The 26,406-nt window shown below is 40.4% G+C and overlaps 1 protein-coding gene and 1 long non-coding RNA gene across 2 annotated transcripts in view; one reads left to right on the plus strand and one right to left on the minus strand.

The window, feature by feature from the left end:
- Positions 1–307: 307 nt before the first annotated feature.
- Positions 308–9,927, minus strand: LOC117878582. The gene is made up of 3 exons (XR_004646014.1): positions 9,092–9,927; positions 8,405–8,540; positions 308–344 (listed from the first exon to the last, which is right to left on the minus strand). It is a non-coding gene; the product is annotated as an uncharacterized LOC117878582 (long non-coding RNA).
- A 208-nt stretch (positions 9,928–10,135) lies between these two features.
- GUCY1B1 (guanylate cyclase 1 soluble subunit beta 1) overlaps positions 10,136–26,406 on the plus strand; it is a 52,759-nt gene continuing 36,488 nt past the window's right edge. Inside the window, exons 1-2 of the mRNA XM_034772913.1 lie at positions 10,136–10,284; positions 10,831–10,904. Coding sequence (XP_034628804.1) covers positions 10,282–10,284; positions 10,831–10,904 — 77 coding nt within the window. The 5' untranslated portion in view covers positions 10,136–10,281. The remainder of the gene's footprint in view (positions 10,285–10,830; positions 10,905–26,406) is intronic.

Here is a 26,406-nt window from a genome sequence, read left to right on the forward strand (position 1 = left end):
TTTAAGAAACTTTTTTTTTTTTTCCAAATCTGAGTTATTTTCCACAGTGTGGAAAGGACAGGAGTCAGCAGCAACTACAAATACCTTTATAGGGAATGTGTTCCTTTTTGGTCATGGAAGACAGGGCCAGCTCCAAGCACCAGCACAGCAAGCAGGTGCTTGGGGCGGCCAAGGGGAAGGGTGGCACGACCGGCTCTTCGGCGGTATTTTGGAGGGAAGGACCTGCCGCTGAAGTGCCACTGAAGAAGAAAGCGGCGCGGTGGAACTGCCGCCGAAGTGCCACCGATCACGGCTTTTTTTTTTCTTTCCCCGCCGCTTGGGTGGCAAAAACCCTGGAGCCGGCCCTGATGGAAAAAAAGAAATACTGTGTTTGAGGAGGGCCATTCTCAAGGTCAGATTTAGTACAAGTCTGTAACTCCATAGGATGTACAGCATGGAGTTTCCTGACTGCTCTCACCCCTTCCCAAGGGTATTATGGCAAGTGGGTATAATTTTGTCTTAAAACAAAGATGGTATATTAAATTAAATGAAAATAACTTTTCTTTTTACTATTTCATCATTCATTTTAAACATTTTGAACCAGATCATCTGCAGTGGTATAAACCACTGACTTCAATGACCTTTCATCTCAAAATGTCAAAGTTTTCCTGTTCCCACTAATGTCCCAGTTCAGAGGAGTGTCCCTGTTCAGGAAAAATACTTAAGCTTATGCTTCACTTTAAGCAGGATGTGTGAATCTCACTGAAGTCAACTGGATTGCAACACATGCATAAAGTTATGTGCTTAAATGCTTTCCTGATTCAAAGCCTTAAGCAAGTGCTGAAGTCCCATTGAAATTAAGTACTTAAATTCTTCGTTGAATCAGGTCCTAAGTACAAATACAAAATTGTATATTTTAAAACTAATCTTTTTAGTTAAATTATGTCTGACAGGAAAAAAACGGGAAAGCCAGTAAGCACCTTCTTTGCATTTACAAAAGCAAGATACAGCTTAACTACCATAACATTTTTTGCAAGCAAATAAATGAAATGCAGTTGTTTCCAGGCTGATGACTTCGGTGCCATTGTATGTGCTCAAATACAATGGCATGCTCAGATACACCTCTACCTCGATATAACGCTGTCCTTGGGAGCCAAAAAATCGTACTGCGTTATAGGTGAAACTGCATTATATCGAACTTACTTTGATCCGTGAGAGTGCACAGCTGCGCCCCCCTGGAGCGCTGCTTTACCGCGTTATATCCGAATTCGTGGTATATTGGGTCACGTTATATCGGGGTAGAGGTGTACCATGTGATGACAGCAATATAAATACATAATAGATTAGAATGTTGTCAAGAACCTTTTACATTAGATAGATGAATTAACTTTTTATTAGATCCAGAAGATTTTATGGGATTGATTCTCATTTTAACTACGGCCCTTTTATATTGATCAGGTGTAATTTCACATTTATGCTCATTGTAAGGCCCTTTTGCTCTGCCAGAGCAGTATAAAGGGAAGTTAGTGTAAATGAGAATCAGACCCTAGGAATCTAACAATGCCATTTTAAATATGTAATGGAAAAGGTGAGTCAAAATAGTTCCATTAATAATTATTCATTCCATCAAGACCTGATACGATGTCAGTGAGATAGTTGGAGGAATTTTTCTCACCGTTTGTGCCAAAGGAAGTGCAATTAGTCTTTTTTTCTTTTTCTTTTTCCCAAACTATTGTGTAAAAACAAAATGAACAAAAAACGTGTGGAAACTGAGAAAACAATGAAATGCAGAGATAGTTCAACCCCTGAGCCAGATCTGCTTCCTTCTGTGTAAATCACACAGAAGGGGCATTCATACCTCTATAGAACCACCATAATTTTTCACATCCCTTTCCACTGCATTATCTTAAATGGCAGCAGCAGCACAGAGGCCCTGATTCAGGACCAAGGCACAGCTTGCAAGGGCAGCATTTCCCACAGAAAGAAGAGATCCATAGGAATGAAAGGGCACATTACTCTTGAATCTTGACCTGCGTGTACTTCTACTACCCCCACCCCCTTCCACCCAATTGAATGGCTATTTATCATGTTGTGCTGTCATTTTTCATGCCTGCTCATTGTTGTATAAAAGCTGTGGAAGGGGAGTTGTTAGTTCTGGGAGTAGCAGTAACTCCTGTGTGATTTGCCAGTCATAGTATGTAAGCATGCTAATCTCAAACCCTGTTTTGTCAGGACACACCCTCTCAGCCACATAGTCAAGCTGCTTGAAATTATGTAGAGTTGGCCTTAGTATTAATAAGCTGTAATTGTCCAAATGACTGGCTAACCCTAGACCCAGCTACTTGGGCAGTAGGTGTGCACTCTAGTGACTTTTCACACATTTAGCACTTTTACAGACATTAACTATCTGTCACAGTTCCCTTTTGATTAAGATAAGTATTATTTTTATAGCTAGGAATAATGAAGGCAGAAAGTTTAAGTGACTTGATGAGGCCATGAAGAGAGTTGGTATCAAAACCAAGTTTAGAGTCCTTGTTCTCAGCCCGACCTTGTCTGCTCATCCCTGCATCATATTATTGAGCTGCCTCTGCCGGAGGCTAAATGACTTGCTGATAGGGCAGCAAAGAAATTTGCTCAGCTGCTGAAGACACCTAATTGGGATGGAGCTCATGCGATCACTGGCACCTTGGGCAGCACTGCTTATGTCAGTCTGAGGTCCTTCCAAAAGATGGACATGTGGTAGTAGAGTTCATTGGTAAGAATAAATGGTCAGTTTTCGCAGTGGAGACAGGGAAAAAGTGAGATTCCCTCAAAGATTTGCACTGGGACCACTACTGTTCAATGTATTCATAAATGACCTGGGAAAAGAGGTGAACAGTGAGGTGACTAAATTTGCAGAGGATACAAAGTTACTCAAGATAGGTAAATCCAAAGCTAACTGCAGATGAAATTCAATGTTGATAAGTGCAAAGTAATGCACAATTGGGGGGAAAGTCCCAACTATACATACACAATGATGGGGTCTCAATGAGTTGTTACCGCTCAAGAAAGAGATCTTGGAGTCATTGTGGACAGTTCTCTGAAAACATCCACTCAATGTGCAGTGGCAGTCAAAAAAAAAAACCCTAATGGAATGTTAGAGGGGAGAATATGACCCACTATTTTTAGTTACTCAGCAGTGCAGGAATGTTGAAGCTGAATATATGGGAGATAATCTGTTATTCTGAAACTTCTGCAATTCACAGACACAACAGTTTAAGATGTGTATTCTTCTGAGCACAAATTCCTGATCTGAATGTTACATATGCAGTTATGCGGGAACATGAGGCTAGACATCCACGCAAAGAAATAATAAGCTAAGAAGGAATCTAAACCAAAGTAAACGACCTTTTAAAGCTGTGAATCCCATGTGCCTTAGAAGTTTTGATGCTGACAGTAAAGCAGCTCTTCTAATTAAGACAGCAATTACCTATTCTAAGTGGAAATGACCTCATCATTTCACTACTGTCTTCATTGTGCTGCTGTCTTTAGAAACTTCTACTGGGTTTTCTGATTGTTGTGAGGTTACAAGTTTCCCGTCAGTGTTACTACACAAGCAAGCAAACATTTGTTCAGTAGCTTTTTTCAAACTTAAGTATTCCAGTTATTTTACAAACACTTAAGTCAAAGTGGAGCATGGGATAGAAAATGCCCCTTAGCCCTGGGGAATATCCTCAATAAAATTCAGCCTCTGCAGGGGAGGAGGTGGCAGGTTAAATACAGGGGACTAGCCACTGGCTACCAAATTCTCTCTGCCCAACCAAAGTGTGCAAGGGAATGCAGTGCAAGTTCATGGAGGATAGATCCATCAGTGGCTATTAGCCAAGATTGCTAAGCCTCCAATTGCCAGACAGTGGAACTGGACAACAGAGTGGATCACTCAGTAATTGTCCTGTTCATTCCTTCTGAAGTATTTGGCAGTGGCCACTGTCGGAAGACAGGATTCTGGGCTTGACAGACCATTGGTCTGACCCAGTATGGCCATTCTTATGTTCCTAAGTTAGTGCCCACTGAGAGCCTGATCCAAAACCCATAGAAGTCAATAGGAGTCTTTCCATTGACTTCAGTGGGCTGTGGATTGTACTCTGAGTTATCACTGCTCTTCTTTGGACTGTCAAAATAACACTGGACAAATCCTCAGAAGTATTTAAGTGCATAACTCCCATGGATTTCAATGGGAGTTAGGCACCTAAATACAGTTGCAGATATGCGACACTCCCCCTTGAGGGAAGATTTAAAATAAAGCTCACAGTTTCCCATCTTTTGCATAACCGGGTTATTCCAGTACAAGGAAGCATGGGATCTTGAACTTTTCTTAATCATCAAATTCATCTTTGGCTGCAGCTTGTCAATAATAGTATTAAAAACAGAATTTAAATGGCATCTTGCTGCAGTTCAAATGCTGAGCCTTTCTAAGCAAATCTTAACAAAAGTAATGTATATTTGCATGCCCTTAGAAATATGGTATGACAATCCAAATGTCAAGGCTCAGACCATTGTGATTTGGAAACAGCCAAAAGCAGGTTTGCTGTTGGTAAAGTAACACAACCCTCAACAAACTAACTCCAACAGTAACATATAAGGCTGAATTTTTATTGAAGTTTTTAGTAACAATATAAACCATAAGAGCAAAGTCCAGAATAAGCATGTAGCTTATTAAAATTCACTGTATTTTATGGCACCTTAGAGACTAAAAAATGTATTAGAGCATAAGCTTTCGTGGACTACAACCCACTTCTTCGGATGCATATAGAATGGAACATATATTGAGGAGATATATATATAAACATACTGTACCCACTGTACTGTATGTGTGTATATATATCTCCTCAATATATGTTCCATTCTATATGCATCCGAAGAAGTGGGCTGTAGTCCACGAAAGCTTATGCTCTAATACATTTGTTAGTCTCTAAGGTGCCACAAGTACTCCTGTTCTTCTTTTTGCGGATACAGACTAACACGGCTGCTACTCTGAAACTGTATTTTATAATGCTTTTTGTAGCAACAAAAACACATTGAAATGCATGTAAATGTTATGGGCCAGCTAGTGTTTTCCATTCATATCCCCTCACACCACTGCACAGAGGCCATACATTATTTCTTGCACTCCATAAATTCAAGGACTACTCCTAAAGGGGTACGCAAAGTGTGGGAAAGAGCTCACGCTGTACCGTTTCATGAGGTATAGAGGCAGCGGCTGTGCTCCCTCTGCATTCCCATGCTATATGGCTGGTCCTTGAAAACTCACCTAGTTTTAGCCTGGAAGTCTGGCAATACCAAAGGTCTGGGGGAAGGGGATGACAATAATTCAGAGACACTTCCTACTTCCATTAACTCTTAGCCAGGAGTTTGAGCTCTTCCCACTGTGATGTGAAGGTGAAGTCCTACCTCATGTTTGTTGCTTTTCCAGTATATAAACATTTTGTGTCTCCTTTACATTGCCCACAGGTATATTTTATTTCTTTATTAGCCATGTGCATTATCCATTGCCTGACTGGCATGAAAAAGTTATATAAAGAAGACTATTTATTTGACCATGGATTTTTGTCTGTTTCTAGTCATGTGCATTTTACAAGTTATATATATGTCTGGAATTAGACATTTGTACGGCTAGTGTGAACATCCAAAGAAGAATAAACATTTATTTTAGAAAACAGATAAACTCTCATGTTTTTGTCCATAAACCAACTTCAAACTCCCTGGGTTTCAGAAGAAGCTTCCCCTAGGGGCAGATCATTCCATAACTATCTACTACAGGGTATCTTGCACTTTTTCTGAGGCACCTGCTCCTGGGGACTGACAGCGACAAGATACTGGGCTAGACAGGCCACTGATCTGATCCTATATGCCCATCCTCATATTCCAGTGGGCCAAATTTTCAAAAAGGCCTCAACCTAGCCTTCAATAATTTTCTTGGTTTTAGCTTTTTTTATATACACTTTGCCTATATATTACAACAGCTCCCTGTGGGTCTAATCTTGCAAACACTTGCATACATAATAAACATAGGTGACTTCAGAAGGCATCCTCTCATGAATAAAGTTACTAATATATATGTCTGCAGGACTGCATCCTTTATATACTCATCTAAATCTACTATTTAAAGACAAACACCCTAATTTGTGTGTAGAAATGTGATTTGCTCTCCCATGTTTGTTTCTGTATACACAGCAATTTCGAGGTAAAAAAAAATCGTGAAAAAATGTTTTTGATCCAGAAAATTAAGATTTCAGTTTTAAAGATTGCTTTTGAAAAACTGACCCTGTGAGCTAAGTTCACTTCTAGGAGTGGCAAAACTTTATTTACATAAGTGGAGTTGTTCCCACTTAAGGAAGCAACGAATTTGACCCTATGTGTTTAAGACAATATTATTTTCAAATAAAAATAGCATATTATAAAATACTTGAACTTTTTAAAAATCACTAAAATTATTTCAGTAGTATGATAACACACAGTGTTCCAGTGATGGCAAAGACATATTATTTACAAAATAATAACCTATAATTTGTCACAACAGCACTGCTTCACCAGTCACAGTAATGGAATAGAGTCGTCTAGTATCAGATCTGTTCTTCTAATGTCCAAAGAAAAATGGCAACTAAAAAGTGATGCTTTACAATTTGTGAATTCCTCTCAGAAATGGAAACCTGTCTTGAGCAATAACATTTTGTTAGCATCTTATATTGCTTTTGATGCACTGGATCCATCAAATAGAATGTAAAATTGCCTTGATAATTTAAATATTTTGTATTTCAAGCAAAAATTTTGAGTACTACACCAAGTTTGGTGTTATAACAAGCAAAGATACCATGCTGTTTTGCCCTTTCTTTAATCTTCAGATCAATAAACCAGTCATTTGTATTATTCATTATACTATACATTTGATCCAAAACTTAAAGTACACATATGTCTCTGGGTGTAAATGTCATTGTGTTTTGCCCTTATTTAATTTTACTGACTTTGAACTTCGACCATATTACTTACATAGAAAAAGACAAGGGGTGAAATCTTGGCTCCACTGAAGTTAATGGCAAAACTCCTGTAGACTTCAATTTGCCAGGATTTCACCCAAAAAGTTCAACCTGAGGGCTCTTTGTTGGAGTGGGTCAGCATGTATACAGTAAGAAGAACAGGAGTACTTGTGGCACCTTAGAGACTAACAAATTTATTAGAGCATAAGCTTTCGTGGGCTACAACCCACTTCTTCGGATGCATATAGAGTGAAACATATATTGAGGAGATATATATACACACATACAGAGACTCCCACCTGTTCATGCTCTCTGTATGTGTGTATATATATCTCCTCAATATATGTTTCACTCTATATGCATCCGAAGAAGTGGGTTGTAGCCCACGAAAGCTTATGCTCTAATAAATTTGTTAGTCTCTAAGGTGCCACAAGTACTCCTGTTCTTTTTGAGGATACAGACTAACACGGCTGCTACTCTGAAACATGTATACAGTATAATACTGGAATAGTATAACACCTACGATAAGCCTGCTATATCTTAGATGTAATTATACTGCATTATTTAAAAGCAAACTCCCCAGATTCTCTGTTTCGAGCAGAAAGGGCCAGATCTTTAGCTGATGTAGGATGCTTAAAATTAACAGAACTACAAAGAATTACATTATCTTATGATTTGTCCCCAGACTTCTTTTATTAGCCTAGTGAAGGCTGAAATGAGGAAGGAATAGATTTGTAAATTTCATCCTTGATTTTTTTTTCTTCTCTTCCATATCAACCATCAGAGATTTTACTCCGTTAGCTTTTCAGTCTGGATCTCTATGATTATTTTTAGCAATCTTGCTCCCATGACTGGTTGTTTGGATCCTCTCCCAACTGGTATCCTTCTGCCAAGAGGAGAGTCTATTTAACCTTAATTTGACTGTAATCATAAAAGCCTCCAGGGCTTGTGGGTAAGTAGTATAAGAAAACAGCAATTATTCCTTTTGCTAAAGAAGCATTCCTTGATTAAGGAGCATCCTGTTTTTCATTGTCCCATTTCCATTATTTTAACTTCCTTGAGATAGATGGTTTAAAAAGTCTTTTCAAAGCATAAGTTATTTTATATTTGTATAAATTACATTTATAAGAAGTCTCATTTTGGAATTTGGTCTGGCTATTGTCCCAAAACTTCACAGGTCTTTAATTATCTTCTTTGTCTGATAGACTCTGGCATTGCATTAATGTCTCTTCTAGACCATCCTGTACTTTTTTGTTTCATGCTGCTGTTTAATTTTGTACCTTACAGTAAAGATTAAAGATATAAGAAGTGTTTAAATCTAAGTGAGCCTTTTAACCTAGTTTGAAATGTTCTGACTTTTCCAAGTGCTGCATTATTTTAGCTTTTTTGTTCTGTATTTGTACAGTGCTTACCCACAATAGGGTCCTAATCCTGGACTGGACTTCTGGGCTCTACAATCAGTGATCAACATCAATTCTGCCTGCATGTTGTCCTCCGTCATGTATCCAAAACTCCACCTGGAGAGGCATGCTTCACTTGGTTGTCCCTCTGTGAATAACATTTATTCAGTAGGCTACATTACTGCTATTCTATAACTTTTCCTTTCCATATGCCAATTATAGAGAAATGTCAACTTATTAAATCATGTATTGTTGAATCATGTGATTATTAAAAGAGAAAGAAATGCAACCTGCTTGTCACTGATGCTATCTATTTATCTCTTGCATTTCACATGGCTTGGAATAGGAAAATCAGTGGAGGCATAATAATTTGTATTTATAGTCAATTTCTCCTTTGGGTTCTTAGTGCTGCAATATTTGGTTTTCAAACATAGAAGAGTTTTTTGTATTTTCACTGGAATTTAAAACAATTGCAGAAACATTTCTATTGGTCTATAGTTTTTTAAGACATCAGTTTTGCAAAATTTACACTTTTTGGTTAAATTTAAGTCAACTTTGCCCTTTCAAAATTACCTCTTGACCATTACAAAAGGCATTAAAACCAACATGCACATTTGTCTCACTTGGTATCTTTACTTATTATAATGTGTCAGCTGTTAGGACACTGAACACAAATGCAGAACTATTCTTCTGACTCACCCAGCAGTCAGGCCAGGTCAGTCCCACTGTCTCCAATCTAGAAATATAAGAGGTTAAAAGATCTTTCTGATACAATGGGAATTATGTGACAGATGGTTCCCTGCAGAGAAGAACATTGGGAAACATTTAGGATGGGGGTTCTGTTTCTTGGTGTTTATATTAACAATATACTTTTTTTCTATAACATGTGGCATACACAGAATAGATCAGTATGGGAGCTGGCATGAAAGATGTATGGGCGTTAACTCATACATGGCACTCCTGCCATGGAAATTTTAGTAAATTTCACAGCAGAAGTGTGGGGAGAAAAAACAGCTCCATGCTCAGGGTGTTTGCAACCTGGTGCAGCTGTGCCCCATGTGCCAGGCTGCAACACCACTTGGTTTGGGGGCCTAATCAAATGTATTTGTACAGCCCTTTCCAAGACTTCACTGACCTTATTCAAATTCACGATTTCTGTTACCCCACCTCCGTGGCAAAACTGTAGCCTTACTCCTGAGTAATGCAGCCATTCATCCCAAACACATGTCCTTAACCTCTTTAAATCCATCCAGGCCATTATACATTCTGTTTCTCATCTTTCTCTGTCTCTCTCATGCACACATATGATGGCATTAATAATGTATTCTGTGGGGAGGACTGAAGCAAGAGAAACCACACTTGTTAAATATTTACCATTCATGAGCTGGAGAAGCCAATCAGTAGAAGGGCCTATTATTAATACAAGTCAAGCAACCAGGTAACCCGAGCTACCCAGAACAATAACCAAAAATACCAGCAGGTTACAGCCATTGCTGCCCATCCACAGCCATTTAGCTGTTTACATTGCAGCAGCATTTGAAACTCATTGCAAAGGGTTTCGCTGAGGGTGCTGCCCCCCTCCCCAACTCCGAACAACACTGCTCCCCCCGCTCCCGCCCCCCGCGCTTCGCTTCACATTGTCTCCCCCCTCGGGGGCTCGAGCCGAGCAGCATCCTCGAAGCATCTGAATTCCCTCCTCTGGCTGTGATTGGAAGCCAGTCCTGGGCCGAGCTGAGGATTGGCTGTCGGGAGGTGGCAGTCAGCGCGCCGCGGGGGTGGCGGTGGCTAGCGCTCCGGCTCTCCTTGAGCTCTGCTGGAGCAGCTGCTACGGTCGCTGAGTGCAGCCGGGGAGGGGGCGTCAGCAAGCGGAGGGAGCGAGTGGCGGCGCAATGGTGAGCGCCGCGGGAGCTGCGGCGGTGGGCACTTTCCTCTCTGCCCAGGGTTGCCCTGTCCCCCGCGCCTGCTCGGATTACGGCCCTTGCTATAGCGGAGGGGAGGGAGGCTGAACCAAGAGATGGGCTGGGCGCAGGGCAGCAGCGGTGGAGGGGAGGGCAGGGGGCTGACGGGGAGGGCAGGCCGGGGTGATGGCGGGGGAGGGTGCAGAGGAGCGTGCAACCCCCTTGGAAGGCAGATGCCCGAGGGGTGCTGCGCTGGGGGAGGCGGCTCAGGCTGGGGCTGGCGCCCCGCTGTGGGGGCGATGCTCGAGAGGGGATTTTCTCCCACGCGGGATGATCGGCCCCATAACGCACCGGGGGATGCAGGCCGGGAGGGGAGGGGGAGTGCTGGTCTCCTTCCCCCGGCCCGCCCGCAGCAAATGACTGCGCCCCCGCACTGCTCCTATAAGCGACCCCTTCCCAGGTGTCTCCACTGTCCCCTGCCCCCACCTTCGCTGCTTGCACGCCCGTGACTGACTCCCACCCTTCGCCCCTTGTCCGCAGTACGGATTCGTCAATCACGCCCTGGAGCTGCTGGTGATCCGGAATTACGGCCCGGAGGTTTGGGAGGACATCAAGTAAGTGCCGCCCCCGGCGCGCTGCGAGGGGCCCCGGCTCGCTCGCTCGCTCTGTCCGGGAGCCGTCACCCCTCGGGGCAAGATACCCCCCCCCGCCCCCCGCTGTTCGCCCCGATCCGCCCCTGGCCAGCTCCCGTGCGGATCATGGCTCCCTTTCCCCGTAGGGACTCCCCCGCCCGGGCACTCCGCGGCAGCCGCGGCTGGTTCCCACGCTCCTGTCAGGGCGGGAGGGAGCGGAGGCAGCCGTAGCAGCCCGGGGGACACGGGTCAGGGCCGCGGGGCGAGAGGCAGCTCCCGGCAGCTCCCGGCTCGCTGGCACTTGGTGAGCAGCATCGCTCAGGTTCGTGGGAAGGAAGGAGCAAGGTCGGTTCCACACACTCAGCAGCCTCTGAATGGGCCGATCCGAGCTCAGTTGCTCGTGGGAATGTTGCAAACGCGCCAGCAAATCCCAGGCTGAGCTCCCGGGTGAGAGTCCAGGGGCTCCAGCGCATCCCCACTCGCAGCCCGATCCCTGCTGTCACACAGCGGCAGCTGAGCTAGGCTGAGTGCCGTGAGGGACACGATATATGTACCGTGTTAGGAAAAAGTGTTTGTTTTTACTCTTTTCAAAATTTAGCAATTTGTTTGTAAACAAAGTGTTAAGTGTTTTTAACCCCCACTGTGTACAGTAGTTAACATGGTCCCATAAGGCAGCCTTACATTTTTCAATGTCCATCCACAAAAGTGTTCAGCAGGAATTGCATAAACCAAGCACCTGATGTGTATGTTCAAGTCAGGGTATACAAGGGGCAATCTTCTTCACAAGCACTGGGTGTTTTGCACGCAGCCTTTTTGACGGCACACTTTTGCTTCTGGGCTTGTGCTGGATATTGCATACATAACTTGTTAATTATACAGAGTTGTATACCTCTGTCTGTAGCTATGAGTGGTTTTCAGAAAGTAACCTCTTACTCTGACATGGTTAGCACAGCATTTTCAAATTCATTCAGGGTAAGCTCCATTTTAGCTTAATTGGGGCTTGACTCATTCTCCCTCTGTTGATTTCAATGGAATTACCCTAGGGATGAAATTGACCTCAGCTGCTCATGGATCCTGAATGTGGTCCTATTTTGACTCTTGGGTAAGGTAACAGAGGTTGGGTATGTAGGGGGTTCAGACACCACATGGGAACACTCCACTAACATTCTGGTGTCAGATCACTCTATTTGGTAGACACAACAATTAAATCTCTTGCAAATTCCTGAAGGAGTTCAAGTGGAATTTGTAGTTTAGACGTTCTTAATTCAAAACACAAAATACTATATAAAACTGACATTAACAGGTTATTTTCACCCTGAATTTGAAATAAGAAAAAATATTTATACAAAAAGAAATACTGTGTAAAATGGCAAGTATTTTCCTGTATATTAATATTATCAAAGATAATATAGCTTTCTTGAGCCCAACTCCTTCTGCTTGATCCTTCAAGGAAGGCTAAATTTAGTTTGAATGACATTAGTCTGCAAAAAGAAGAACAGGAGTACTTGTGGCACCTTAGAGACTAACAAATTTATTAGAGCATAAGCTAACTTCGGGTACATCTACACTACAGCGGGGAGTCGATTTAAGATACGCAAATTCAGCTACGTGAATAGCGTAGCTGAATTCGACGTATTACAGCCGACTTACCCCGTTGTGAGGACGGCGGCAAAATCGACTTCTGCCGCTTTTTGTCGGCGGCGCTTACTACCACCTCCGCTGGTGGAGTTAGAGCGCCGATTCGGGGATCGATTGTCGCGTCCCGACGGGACGCGATAAATCGATCCCCGAGAGGTCGATTTCTACCCGCCGATTCAGGCGGGTAGTATAGACCAGGCCTAAGTCTCTAAGGTGCCACAAGTACTCCTGTTCTTTTTGCGGATACAGACTAACACGGCTGCTACTCTGAAACCTGACATTAGTCTGTTTCCAAGGAAATAATTATTGTGTCAAAATATTGAATGATGATTTCACTGCTGGATTGGACAGAAGTATGGTTTGGGTTGTGAGGAACAACACTCTGTTTAACACAAATACAGTTACTTTGATACGTAACCAAAATCATAAGAAAAATAGGTAAAAGACATGATATATGCTGCATTCATAAATGCATGATATAGTTTTAAGTTTGCCCTGTAAGACATTTCTTCTTTAACTCTGGGCTTAATGATAATGCTGGATCTTAGAAAAGCAGATGAAAACCAGGATGTAATACTGTTATTTTAAATGAGGAGTAGGATTTTTTAGGTTTACCTCAGTTACTTAGGGATATAGTTCTCCTTTCAACTGGCACTCTAATTTCCTTAGTGTTATTTTAATTTTTGTGTGTGAAGAGTTATTAAGTAGTAAATTGAAAATATTTGTGTTCATCTCAGAGCATGCAGAAAATTGTTTTCTTTAGAGCCATCAAGATCAAATGTGCCATTGAATGAAGCTTTGCCCTATAGAAATGGAAGAGAAAATCATTGATGAGTTTTTGATGCTGCTGTAAGAGTGACATTTTGCTGACCCCATTATCATCAAAACATAGACACAATTACAATTTAAGTCTCCACTCTTGGCCTTCAAACAGCTCTTCAACATTTCTTTGCAACCACCATCAGCCTCATAATTTGGGTTATTGAAAAACAAGGTGTGTAGATGACGCACAGTGTAACTCTCAGGAAGATTAGGTCTGTACTTTTGCATCCACCTATAAAACAGAATGCACTTAAAACATAGCATGCTTTGTACAGAACAAGGGATTCTACAAAGAGACACTAAACTAAACTTATAAAGCAACTGAAGTAGGTTTTGATGAGACTTGACAGATTACAAACTGATGATATTACTGTGGAAATCTGGCTTGATTTTTAATACATAACTGGAATTACAAAAGAATAATATTAATAATAAAAAAAACAAATTGAGAGAACTCTGGAACCTTGCTTTACTGAACTAACATGACAGGTCCTAAATAAAAAGATCATAGGTTGAACCCAGAAAAATGACGGAAAGGCTGAAATCTGGCTGATGGAATGTAATCCTGAGTTATAGAGCCTCCATTGGTTTCCCCACCTTAGTATTTACAGTAGCTAATTCTACTTCTATTTTATAAATGTTCTCTTCCTGGCACTCATAAAATTCAGAATGTGCGGTTTTTCAATAGTTTCCTGGCACGGGTCATGCCACCTTCCCTATACGGACTCAGCTGAGTACGATGAGATAGGAGAGTAATGTGCACATGGGGGAAAGTCTCCATGAGGTTGATGGACATTGCTTCAGCAGATTGTCCTTAAAATACAGTAAACATGTTCCTAGATAATATTTTCCTTTGCTTACTAAAAGTTACATGGTCTGTGTCATGCTTGCCATTTTAATCCACTTTTTCAGTTCATTTCTTCTGAAGAAGTTGACTCTGGATATGGGACAAATTATTAACTGTATGCAGACCAATGTTGTATTATTCTGCATACAGGGGGTTTCATGCTAAATAAACTGATATTTAGGGCTATAGTTCCTTTTTATATTTAGAGGCTTTTGGTGTTTTCTTCCTCTTCTCAGAAGAAGAATAGATTTCAGACTCCTTATTTTTGTCATTGTTACATGTAGAAGGCCATTTCAGATCTGGTTTAGCCATTTATACCTTTTTCTAGTTACCTGCTGCTAAAAACAAATGAGCTCATTGGGATTTACCCCTCTGCTGTCATGGGGTTATCTTCATATTCAGGTATGTGTTTTCAGCTTGGTATATGGAATTTAGTACTATGACTTCCTTTATGTTGATGAGAATTGCTACGTTTTGCACTGAATATTTAAGCCATAATGTCTGTAGACAGTACCAGTTATTTTTTACACTTTCATATGTTTCTTGTGTGCACTGCAACTCTAACTGCCAAACAGACAATCACCAATGCCCAAGACTCTTTATTGTCCTTTTTTTTTACATTAAAGAGAATTTAATGTCAACACATTAAACATATTAAAAAGACAGGCACAAGCACATATTAAAAAGACATGGATACACTTTGAGATTTCCCGCAGAACAGATGTCACATACAGCTGGGCCATATTGCCAACACACCTGAAAACCTCCTGGCACCTCTCTCCAATGCTAAGTGTGTAACCACTTAGAAGCCTTAATCAATGAGCAGAGATGTACTCTTTAAACAGGTGCACATTAGTTTCAGAAGCCCTAAGACCATATGGGATTGTTGGAGGCAATGCTTCCAATAGAGAATATGTAAATTATTGTCTATCCTGAGCTTCCACCACTGTGGTTAGGCTTTGAGCTGGATTATCTTTAAACAAATCAAAGGTGCCTCTGTGGCCTCTTGTATCTAGTTTTTGGCCAGGCTTGACCCTCAACCTGTGACACTTTCAGTGAGTGAGATTTCCAAAAAAAATATGAATGAGATTTTAAATGTCTTATTAAAACACACAGCAAAGCTCTTCATCACAACAACAAGATCATTTACAGTCTCCTTTAAAATGAATGCAGAATAAGTGATCCTCTTCCCAAATAGCAGGTCTTGAAATACTTGGCTCTGTGAAATTAAGCCAAGCGTGTTATCTGGAGGTAAAGAAAATTATTCAAATGAAATCTTTGTCTTCTTTCTGTTTCTATGCTAAAGGTTCCCGTAAAACAAGGTTACATGACCTGGTGAGTATAGAAAAAGTAGACCAGATGTTGAAGCCTGTCCTGACTGCAAAAGGATGCTGCTAAACATCTGGTGATACCATTCTAGACCCCCTAGAAAAGAAAATCTAAGAACAAGCATGTGTCACAATATGTACATAGCAAGTGGTGGCATGTTACTGTGACCCCAGGAGCCACAGTTCCCTCCTTGCTCCCCACCTTGATCCGGGGGCGGGGGAGGAGGGGGAGTAATTTGCTTTCCCAATGCTCAGCATTTGCAATGGAGCCAAGGCTCCAGACATTTCCTGCCCCTCTTTGCCCACCTGTTGTGTGGTGGGGAAATAAATGGATGTATGGCATCTGCATGCCCAGACTCAAGGTTTGGGTTGCCTGCTAATTAGTGGTTCTTCCTCATCTAATAGTCCTTTGCATGGTAGTCCAAGTTACGAGAAGCCCCAAATTAAGACTTAAACCAATCTGCTCCTCCCCAGAAATGTTTAAAAACTTCCCAGTGTGAACTGATATGATCTTACCTGAGGTGTTTTGTGGTGGTGTTACAATTCTGCCATTGATCCATGAGAAAGCTACTATCTCACATTTTCAGTGCTGTCTCTAAGCCAACTTCGAAAGCCGCCATATCACCCAATAGCTAATATTTTTGCCTGAAATTCCATCATAAAAACTGCTATATTATTATTTAACTGGAGTTTGAGTTGAAAATTAGATGGACTATTAATTATTACAGATTCCACCAAAAGGGGTCTAATCTGATGCCAGTCAGAATGGAGAATTCTTAGTAACGTTGGTAGGAGTCCTATGCACACAGCAGCAAAGAAGAAAAGAAAAACTTTCAAAGTGAATTTATTATTAATATTAGCAGTAATAGTAGCACCTAGGATCCCTAGTCATGGCCCAGGATTCCATTGTGCTAGGCGCTGTACAAACCCAGAACAAAAAGTCAGTCCCACTTCAAATCGCTTAGTGAGCATTTGAACTATAGATTGATCTTGCAAGTTTTCTCTTTGTTCACTGGAAGGGCTTCAGAGGATCAATGCTGTCGCTGGAGCCCTTGAGAAATTCCATTCCTCCGAGGGTGTGAATACTAGTGAAAAGTGCACTGTATCTGGCTAGCACTGATGTATTGTGTGGAGGTAGGTGTGGGTTGGCGATAGGGCACCCTCATGTCACAACGGTCAATACTCATAATTGATATGATGATTATCTCAACAACAAACAGTTGTGAACACTTCAGAGAAATGACTTCAGGTAAGGAATAAGCTGTAAAACCAGACCATCTTTTAAATATATATATATATCAATGCATAAGCAGTAAAGAGTAAGGCAAAATGCAGTATTTATTACACACACAAAACTATGCTACAAGAACATTATTAAGGTTGCAAAGTCAAGAAGTCAAAAGTTAGGAAATGCCAGTGTTAAGGTTGCCCATGTAACCTCCCTTGTGCATTATGATAGTCTTTAATTACATAATTAAAGGGAGAGGGAGTGGGAGTGGGAGGGGCAGGAATGCACCACGCTGGGGGAAGAAGCGGGGAAGGGGGGAGCTTGGCTGCTGGCTGGACCAAGCTTCTGCCTCCTGCCCCCACAGGAGAGATCTTGGGGGGGGGAGGGCTGAGTGGGGCCAGGACCCAGGCAGGCAGCAGCATGCCATCAAAAATTGGCTCGCGTGCCGTCTTTGGCACGTATGTCGCAGGTTGCCAACCCCTGATCTACTGCCTTTCTTAAGTGCTGTGTTGTGATGATAAATTCATTAATGTTTGTGAAGCACTCCTATATTATAGTGATGACCCCATAGAAAGACCCATGAGGAAATTACTAAGTCTTTATTCAGAGCAGAGTTTGAATACTATGAAAAAAGTAAGGCCTGAACCACTCATTGAACAATGTGGAGAAAACAAAATATCGAATAGCTACTCAGTAATTGAACGCCATCTGTCCTGTGCACTGAATGAACCAGGGGCCCTTTGGAAAAAATAGTATGTGATCATGTAATTAAAGACAGCATCATAATGCGTATGCCGAATTGCACAGGCAACCTTAATTCTAGTATTTCCTAACTTTTTAGTTTTTAACTTTGCAACCTTATTAATAATCTTATAACATAGGTTTTTACATATATATGGTTTCAACAAGGTAGAAGGGTGTGTATGTGTGTGTGTCTCTCTCTCTCTATATATATATACATACACACACCCTTCTGCCTTGTTGAAACCACGCTTGGTATAGGTCTGAGTGGAGTATTAGCATCAAGGTGACTCAGGGAGACTTGAAGGAATGTGCTTTGGAGCAGACCTTACTGATGCTCCAGCGAACAGAATGTGTTCCCCTTTAGTGCATGCTTGCAGCCAAAGCTCATCATGCTTGTCAGTGTTTGAAATTAGCCATTTTGTGGCAGTATGGCAAACTGGTAAATGTTCCCTTATAGATGCCTCTTGTCCCCTAAAATCTAAGACTTAATTTTAAAAAACTTGTCTCCAAGAGTGAAGAAAACCTTAAAAATGAACCAGATGTAGAACAATGCAATCATGTTTGCCTGAGGCTGCAAGAAGTGATGTGGAAAGAAAGCTGTAACAATGGCATGAACAGCCCCAGTTCATTTACAGAGGGTCATCCACTCTGAAGCCTAATGCCAACAGTTTATATAATTACATTGTGAACAGTTTCACTGCTGATTAAAGCACATAAGAAGAGATGAACAGTCATATTACCTAGACTATAAACCCTTGGGGCAGGGACCATCCTTTTACTATATGTTTGTACAATGTTTAGCACAATGGGGCCTAAGTAATAATAATAATTAATAAATATGAAGCTCTGCACAATCTGCTGTGAGTGGCATCCCATTTAGGAGTTATGAGTGGGTGGAGCTTGGCAAGTCCCACCACTGATTTTTTGAGCCCGGGCCAATGTGTTATCTTGTCTCCTAGTTAGTATTCTCTTACACTCTAGGGAAGAGTTTCTCTACTTCCAGCCTTGTATGCCCATACACCCATGTAGCTGAAGGAAGAATATTTGCCTGTAGAACGTAAGAACAGCCATACTGGGTCAGATCAATGGTCCATCTAACCCAGTACCCTGTCTCTGACAGTGGCCAGTACCAGCTTCTGGCAGTTGGAGGCTTTGGGACACCCAGAGAATGGGGTTGCATTCCTGACCATCTTGGCTAATAACCATTGATGGACCTATCCTTCATGAACTTATCTAATTCTTTTTGGAACCCAGGTATACTTTTGGCTTTTGCAACATCTCCTAGTAATGAGTTCCACAGGTTGACTGTGTGTTGTATGAAGAGATACTTTCTTATGTTTGTTTTCAAACCTGCTGTCTATAAATTTCATTGGGTGATCCCTGGTTCTTGTGTTATCCCTTATTCCCTTATTCACTTTCTCCACACCATTCATGATTGTACAGCTCTCCATCATATCCCCCCTTAGTTCTCTTTTTTCAAGCTGAACAGTCCCAGTATTTTTTAATCTCTCTTCTTATGAAAGCTATTCCACACCCCTAATCATTTTGGTTGTCATTCTCTGTACCTTTTCCAATTCAAATATATCTTTTTTTGAGATGGGGGACCAGAACTGCACACAGTTTTCAAGGTTTGTAAATAGCTTTGTAAAGATCAAAGACATTGCATACATACAATGTTAATTATTCTTAATTGTCTGCTATCAGTGCACTTTGATGAAAGAATAAACTCTATCTATAGATTAGGTTGAAAGTCCATATTTATTTTGGATCATGTAGGACCTAATTAAAAAAAAAACAAAATATGTCCAGGCTTAATATAATTAATATAATTAACTGCAGTGGTCTGCAAAAAGTTGTGGAAAATTGATTTTTCATGGCACCCTTACAATTGTATGGGTTTCCATAGTGCAGAAGACAGACATAATAATTATTCAGTTGAGCTCATAATGGTTTTGGAAAAGCCATAAGTGTGTAAAAAAGATGCTACTGAACTGACTTCCTTTGTGTTTGAAAGATAATTCAGGATGAAATCTTCATTAGTGAAAGGCCAATAGAGGAATTCATTTTTTTTCATTATCCCTTTTAACATTTAATGAGTTTTCTTTCAAATAGTGGTTTCAAGTGGCACTAATGGATAGCCAGTTACATTCCTAAATTAAACTCTTTCATTCATATTATTCCAAAGATTAATTAACAATAACCTGAATATTAAGAGTAAAGTGATTCTTTTCATATACAAACCTGTAACATTAAGGGGTTGACTTTCCGTCGAAGGAAACTCTATTAGGGGAACCTTGTGGAGGGCAGATCTGATTTTTAACAGGCACTTCTGTTCATTTCTGCTAAAAAAAGAAATGATGGCATAATATGAGCCAGAGATTTTTGCATCATCTCGCTCCATCTCCTGGGTTTCACTGTGTAGGGGGCTATTTTAGCCCACAGTTTGTGCAGTGCTTTGAGATGATCTATTGGGATAAAAAGTGCTAGAAATACATCAGTTATTACAAATGAAATGCTTACAAAAGCCTTTTCTAAATAGCATTCCTTTCAGTCAACTTGTGTAAAGGAAGCAAAATAATACTGGCTTTGTATTCTTTATCATATTTTTAGTATTTGGCGTAGTAACATGCAGCTTGTAAATTTGTTACAGTTGACTGTATCTCCTAGGATTATCTTATTTTGAAAGCCTACATTAAACATTCTCATCTCCAGTCCATAGACCTGGGAAGCAACTCTGAGTTCTGAAATCTATAAATACACCTATTTACTTTACGCAGAAAGTCAGTTTCCTGGATAGATTCCCATTTTATTTAATCTTGTGGCTCATGGTAATTTATGTTTTTTTCCCAAGTGAATGTTTAAAATATTTTCAGACCATCTAGAATACATACAGGTCTTTTGTTTTTTTAGGTAGATCAATACTTTTGATATGTCTTAACAATGTGCCCCAGTGAACCATCTGAAAGGAAGATGATTAGTGTAAAAAAGGTACAGATAATCTCTAAGGCAGTGTTTCCCAAACTTGGGATGCTGCTTGTGTAGGGAAAGCCCCTGGCGGGCCGGGCCGGTTTGTTTACCTGCCCCATCCACAGGTTCAGCCGATTGCAGCTCCCACTGGCCGCGGTTTGCTGCTACAGGCCAATGGGAGGTGGTGGAAGCGGCGTGGGCCGAGCCACGATTCGCGGATCCAGGCCAATGGGAGCCGCGATCGGCTGAACCTGTGGACGGGGCAGGTAAATCGGCCCGGCCCGCCAGGGGCTTTTCCTACACAAGCGGTGTCCCAAGTTTGGGAAACACTGTTCTAAGGTAATACATCAGTCAGTAATTTTATCATTTAAATGTTAAAGAATGCATTTGGTATGAAGCAAAGGTCCTGATTCCAGTTATGCCAGTTTTAGTTTTACACCTCTGTAATTCCATTGATTTTAGTGCAGTTACTTGTTACTCACTCTTGATTTATTCCATTGTCAATGAAATCAGAATCATGCCCAATGTCTAAGTACATTATTATATCATTAAGGTTATTTTGTCTAGTGTAGTCATCCTGATGAGCATTTTTTCCATCCTTGGAAATTACTTCCCAGCATCCATGGAAAACCAGGAATAGTAAAGCACAATGGTGGCAAAAATCCCAACAGAAACAATACCTACTGTGCAAAAACTTCTAGGAGTGATTTTGGAAATGTTGTTCTATGTGAGGTGTTTAAGGTGATATACACAGTGTATGCTCTCAGGACCACAGTCTAGATAGGAAGAGAGACAGCTGGGCTTTCAGTTTACGAGATGATCTGTAAAGGGGAGGTCAGAGGCTTCTAAACAATAATTTAATTGTTCAAGGTTGTATAGTACATATCATGTCACGGAGAAGCCTGCACAGCTTCAGAAAACAAAATATTTATTTCTAGCAGATTTGTACCACCATTTTTTCTAAATATATCGATAATATTTTATAATTATTTAGCTGAAAGCAAAATATAAGTAACTATTCTATAAAGAAGTTTTTTTGATTAAAGAAAGGTTTTATTTTTATTTTCAACTTCATGATAGGACACAATTGGATGGCAAGTACAGAAATCAAAGGAAAAAAGGATATCCAACAGAAGCAACTCTTCACTTGACTATAATTTACTCTAATTACCTTTAAATTCAGCAGATCCACAGCAAAAAATACATTAAATATCCACCTTGTGTATGAAATACCGAATGTGTAAGAGACACATATATAAAAACAATGTAGGATGAGATCTTGGCAGACTAAGCTACTTCTAAGGTCTCTCATGGATGGCAAACTGCTCCTTTCCCCCAGCCAAAAGAAAGCAAATAATACCTTTATGTTTTCAGGATCCTACAGCTTCATGCTAATAGCAAGTCACTTGCCATGCATGCTAATTAAGATCTCTGTACTAAGCAAAAATGAATTTGTTCTAGGTCATGTCTCATTGTGCTTTGCAGTGTAAACCTATTATGCTCTACAAGTGAAATAAAAATACAAGAAATCAGTAATTTAATTTTTTTTTAAATGATGGAAATTCTCATTTTTTAAAGACAGTTTTTGTCCAAATGTTAAGTCTTCATCCCTCTTTGTAAATTATTAACATTGACAGTGAATCTAATAATGGGAATATGTTTTCAAACACAAAACTACAAACTTTCAAAGGATTCATGGAGAATGTTTAGAGGCACCTGAAGACATTCGTTTTTCTGTGCTGCTAGAATGACAGCACTTTCCAAAAGGCATGAAGGACCCTTAATTTTCTTCTCTCTTTCCCTCTAGATCAATTTGAGGCAAGGCTCATTTAGGGCTTGATACTGCATCATTCTAAGCACTGGAAACTTTTCCATTGACTTGAATGGGATCACTGTTAAGCCTTATATGAGTCCCCTGTCAGCTCTGCTATCTCCTACAGTACAGTAGGCAAGTTATTTTTTCTCCCTATTGCATACTGGGCTGACCTTTCCTTGTTCAGATTGACCTGGATGATTTATGGGGGCAAGGGGAAGGGGTTGTTGGGGAAAGCACTAATGAACCTCAGAAGACCGTAAGTCTGAGTCTCTGTTTCCCCACAATTTGTTTAGCCTTTTACACGAGTGCAAAATGAGTGTAAAGTAGGTATAAACTGCTGGTTATCTGATCTGGTAACATTTTGTAATTGTGTAAATTGCTATCCAAGTTCAGAGCAATAATAAATCAGGCCTGATGTGCCTATCTTGGGGGTCAGTTTGGGCAAGAAGTGAGAGCGTCTGTCTACTGGAGTTTTTGAAGTTTAGTATGTTCCCCTAGTTAGGAATGAAGTACACCCTTCTTTTGTTTTTAGAAATGTAAAGGTGACATAAATCGTAAATCACGTTGCTGTTCTTTTTCTGTTTGGCTTGGAAGCTGTTTTCAAAGAAAAGCGCATATAAAAGTTAAAAGTTTGCTACAATAATGTCGCTAACTTGCTAAGAAATCAACCACAGCTGCACTTGTGAGTTCGCCAGATATTGTTGCTACTGGCTGGAAACCAGCCAGTCTCTTAAGAAATCATTACATGTTTACCACTGCTAATACCTCTGTGGTCAGATCCTACAATTTGCATAAAATTTCCAGGTTATCACTGTTATACTAACTATTGTTCACAATTAGAGCTGGTCAAAAATGGGGATAAATATTTCAGCAAAATTATTGAAGGAAAGTGTTGCCCATTTTTCATTAAATCTAGAATCTTCCAAATTTTCTATCCAGCTCTTCCCATGATCTTTGCACAAAACTTCAGTAGAGGTTAATTGAAAGCTCATGGGTGGAACTAGTGTACCACATAGAACCTTAAACTGCTTTGAATTCCCTGGTTGACTATACAACATTCTATGAAGGTGGTCTTACGTGAACATGCCCTTTAACAGAATCCTTTTGAGATTTTGCTATTTGTCTGCTTAGTTTGAAATCAAATTATTATTTATTATTCCATAGCACCTAGTGGCTTCAACTGGGATCAGGGCCCCATTGTACTAGGCACTGGACAAACACAGTGAAAGACAGTCCCTGGTCTGAATAGCATGCAATCTAAATAGACAAGATAGACAAAGGGTAAGATAGTGGTACCCAACCTGTTTACCATTGTGGGCCGCATATGCAGAGCTCTCTACGTGTTATGTTGGCCACATCCACACAATGTATATATACCACCTGTATGGCCCTGAGAATGTCACATGGGATGCAGCTGTGTGCTGATTGGGCCACAAGCGGGCTGCGGATTGAGAACGACTGGGATAAGAGGAGAACCAGAGACAGGAGGTAAAGTGACTTGCATAAGGTCATACAGCAGGTCAGTGGCAAAGGTGGAAATAGAACCCAGGCCTCCAGGCTCCTCATTCAGAGGTTTGTACAGTATATCATATTGCCCTGTATCGTAGATCATATTGCCTGACTTCAAGTATTATGTACCCTGGTTTCCAAACAATATTTCTCAATGTTACACTTGAATAAGGTGTGACTTTTCAATTGGTAATATTAAAAATGTGGGTGATTTGTTGGCTCGGGACGGGTAATTGGATGAGGAAGGTGTGGCCTTTAGGTAATGGTTTGTCCTGGTCAATTAGGATAGACAGTCTTTACTATCTTGTTGCTGTTCACTGGCTCATGTGCATATGCTAGTGGTTTCATCCCAATCCTAGTGGACTGAGGTTCATGTGAAAATTGGCATTGCTTGCACTGTACTTGTTATACTATTAGAGCCATTAATCTACCCATTTTTACAATCATTAAATTATTATTGTTTAAAAACTGATGTACTTAAAAGTGAAGGAAAGCTGTAATACTGACGTCATGTTTTAAAGTGTATGGCATAGTTTTGATTAGTAAAGGGTAAGCTTAAAGTTTTGCAGTATGTGAATATTGAAATAGTAGCCAAATATGTTGCAGCATTATTGAAACTATGTACCCCCAAGCAAACTTATTATCAGATAACCTACATTGCTATGAATTTGTAGGCAAAAAGGCCTCCACAAATATACAAGTGGCACCATTACACTGTTTGCCATTTGAAAATAGTTACTAATTCTAGCGGCATTTTCCCATGACATGTACAGGGAATATCCCTTAAACTAATAAAACGTTACAAAACAGGAACAACTATTAAGCGTTCACACTGTATAATCACTACAAAGAGTTGCTGTCGCAGAAGTTTATCCCAGAAGTTCCTTCTTGCCTGGCACATTGTTTGAAATAGTCCTTTGAAGCTCATATCATTTCCGAGGGTTTACACTGGCCATCATCTCCCTAGAGAAGTTACAGACTATCCCATAATAATACATAAACTTTGTATTTATAATACAGTGAACTCCAAAGCTATTTAAATTTAATTCAGTGAGATCTCCCAAAGATTGCAGGAAATTACCACTTCTGTCACAGGCTCCTTCTACCTCTCCATTTGCTTAAATACACCAGCAATTGTCTGTCTGTAAATGTCTGAGTCCAACTTTCGAAGCCAGGAGTTTCAAATAAGTAGGAACTATGGGGCAGCCATTTAACATCCGAGAGTGTCTCATTTAGTCTAGTTACTAGAGACTTTTGTGGGGAAAGCTTTGGGAATATATTTATGAAGCAAGGAAATATACAATATCCTAAAGTATGTGGAATGTGGTGGTATCAATCCGTATCAGAGACAGATACTAAAACTGTTTATAGATGGCTTTTACCACTTTTTCACAGCACAGTGTTCTCCCAGATTACAGTGACATTTTCAATGCATGGAAGAATTAAGTTTTTACCAGCTTGTGTGAGAGTGTAATATTTTTAAGGATGTCTGTTTCATTTCCAAATGCATGTGTGTTCTGCTTTATGCTTTGGCACACAAAGGACTAGAGGGCGTAAGGGAAAGTTTCAGAGTGTGTTGGAGATTTCATTTTCTGCTTCTCAGCTTGGATCAGGAGTCATTGAAACTTGCTATCCTGTGGACTGGCTGATCTGGCCTCACCTAGGGAATGAATGAGGGGACTGGGCAGCAGGCATTATTTTTGCGGTACAAGAGGAAGATGTTAAATGGACACTGCCAATTTAAACATGATACTTCTGCCTGCTTTTTAAAAAACCTCCTGTTTGTTCAAATAACCCCTAAGGCTAGCACAACTGATGGATGACGGAGAAAATATATTTTTCTTTTTATCACTTTATTTTGTTTTTTGCATTTGGCAGTCAGTATTCCCTGTTTATGTATGGCTCTTTGTCAGCCCTTATGGGAATGTCCTGTAGAGCTCAATAGAAAATGATAGCCTTTCAGCAGTTTAACTGAACCATCCTATAGAATACCATATAGGATGGTTTTAACTTCAGGTCTTCCACTGACTTATTGCATTGCTCGGAGCAAACCACTCTACTTGTTTGTGTTGTCCACAAAATGAACATAATCATATTTACCGCACATAGCAGTTGTGACAAATCAGTCATTAATTAAAGTTTGTACAGATCCTTGGATTGTATACTGTAGCTGTTGCCCTGGAATAGGAAAATAAGGTTGAAGAAGAGTAGAGGAAGGCAAGGATGAAAAAGAGGAAGATGGCTCAAAGACTTCCAGTGAATACTAACTTCAGATTGGCAGAGATTTTTGATGACTAACCAGAGTGTAAATTCAGAGTAACTTCTTTGAAGGCAATAGAAATACACAATTTGAGATCAGAATCAGGCCCCACACACTTAAGCACCATATATGTCATCTAAGAATTTGGCCCCAAGGTTTTCACAGGAGTGCTAGTTCCTTAATAGATGAATATTTTAAAAATATTACAGTGTGGTTTCTGAACAAGAATACATACTTCTCAGAGCTTTCTGCCCTTTAATAGAAATATTTCCATTCTCTTATGGCTGTCTAATGCAACTGTAATTTGTGATTGCTTGTTTAATTC

Source organism: Trachemys scripta, chromosome 5, assembly GCF_013100865.1.
Source record: "Trachemys scripta elegans isolate TJP31775 chromosome 5, CAS_Tse_1.0, whole genome shotgun sequence".
In the NCBI taxonomy this organism is placed as follows: Eukaryota; Metazoa; Chordata; order Testudines; family Emydidae; genus Trachemys; species Trachemys scripta.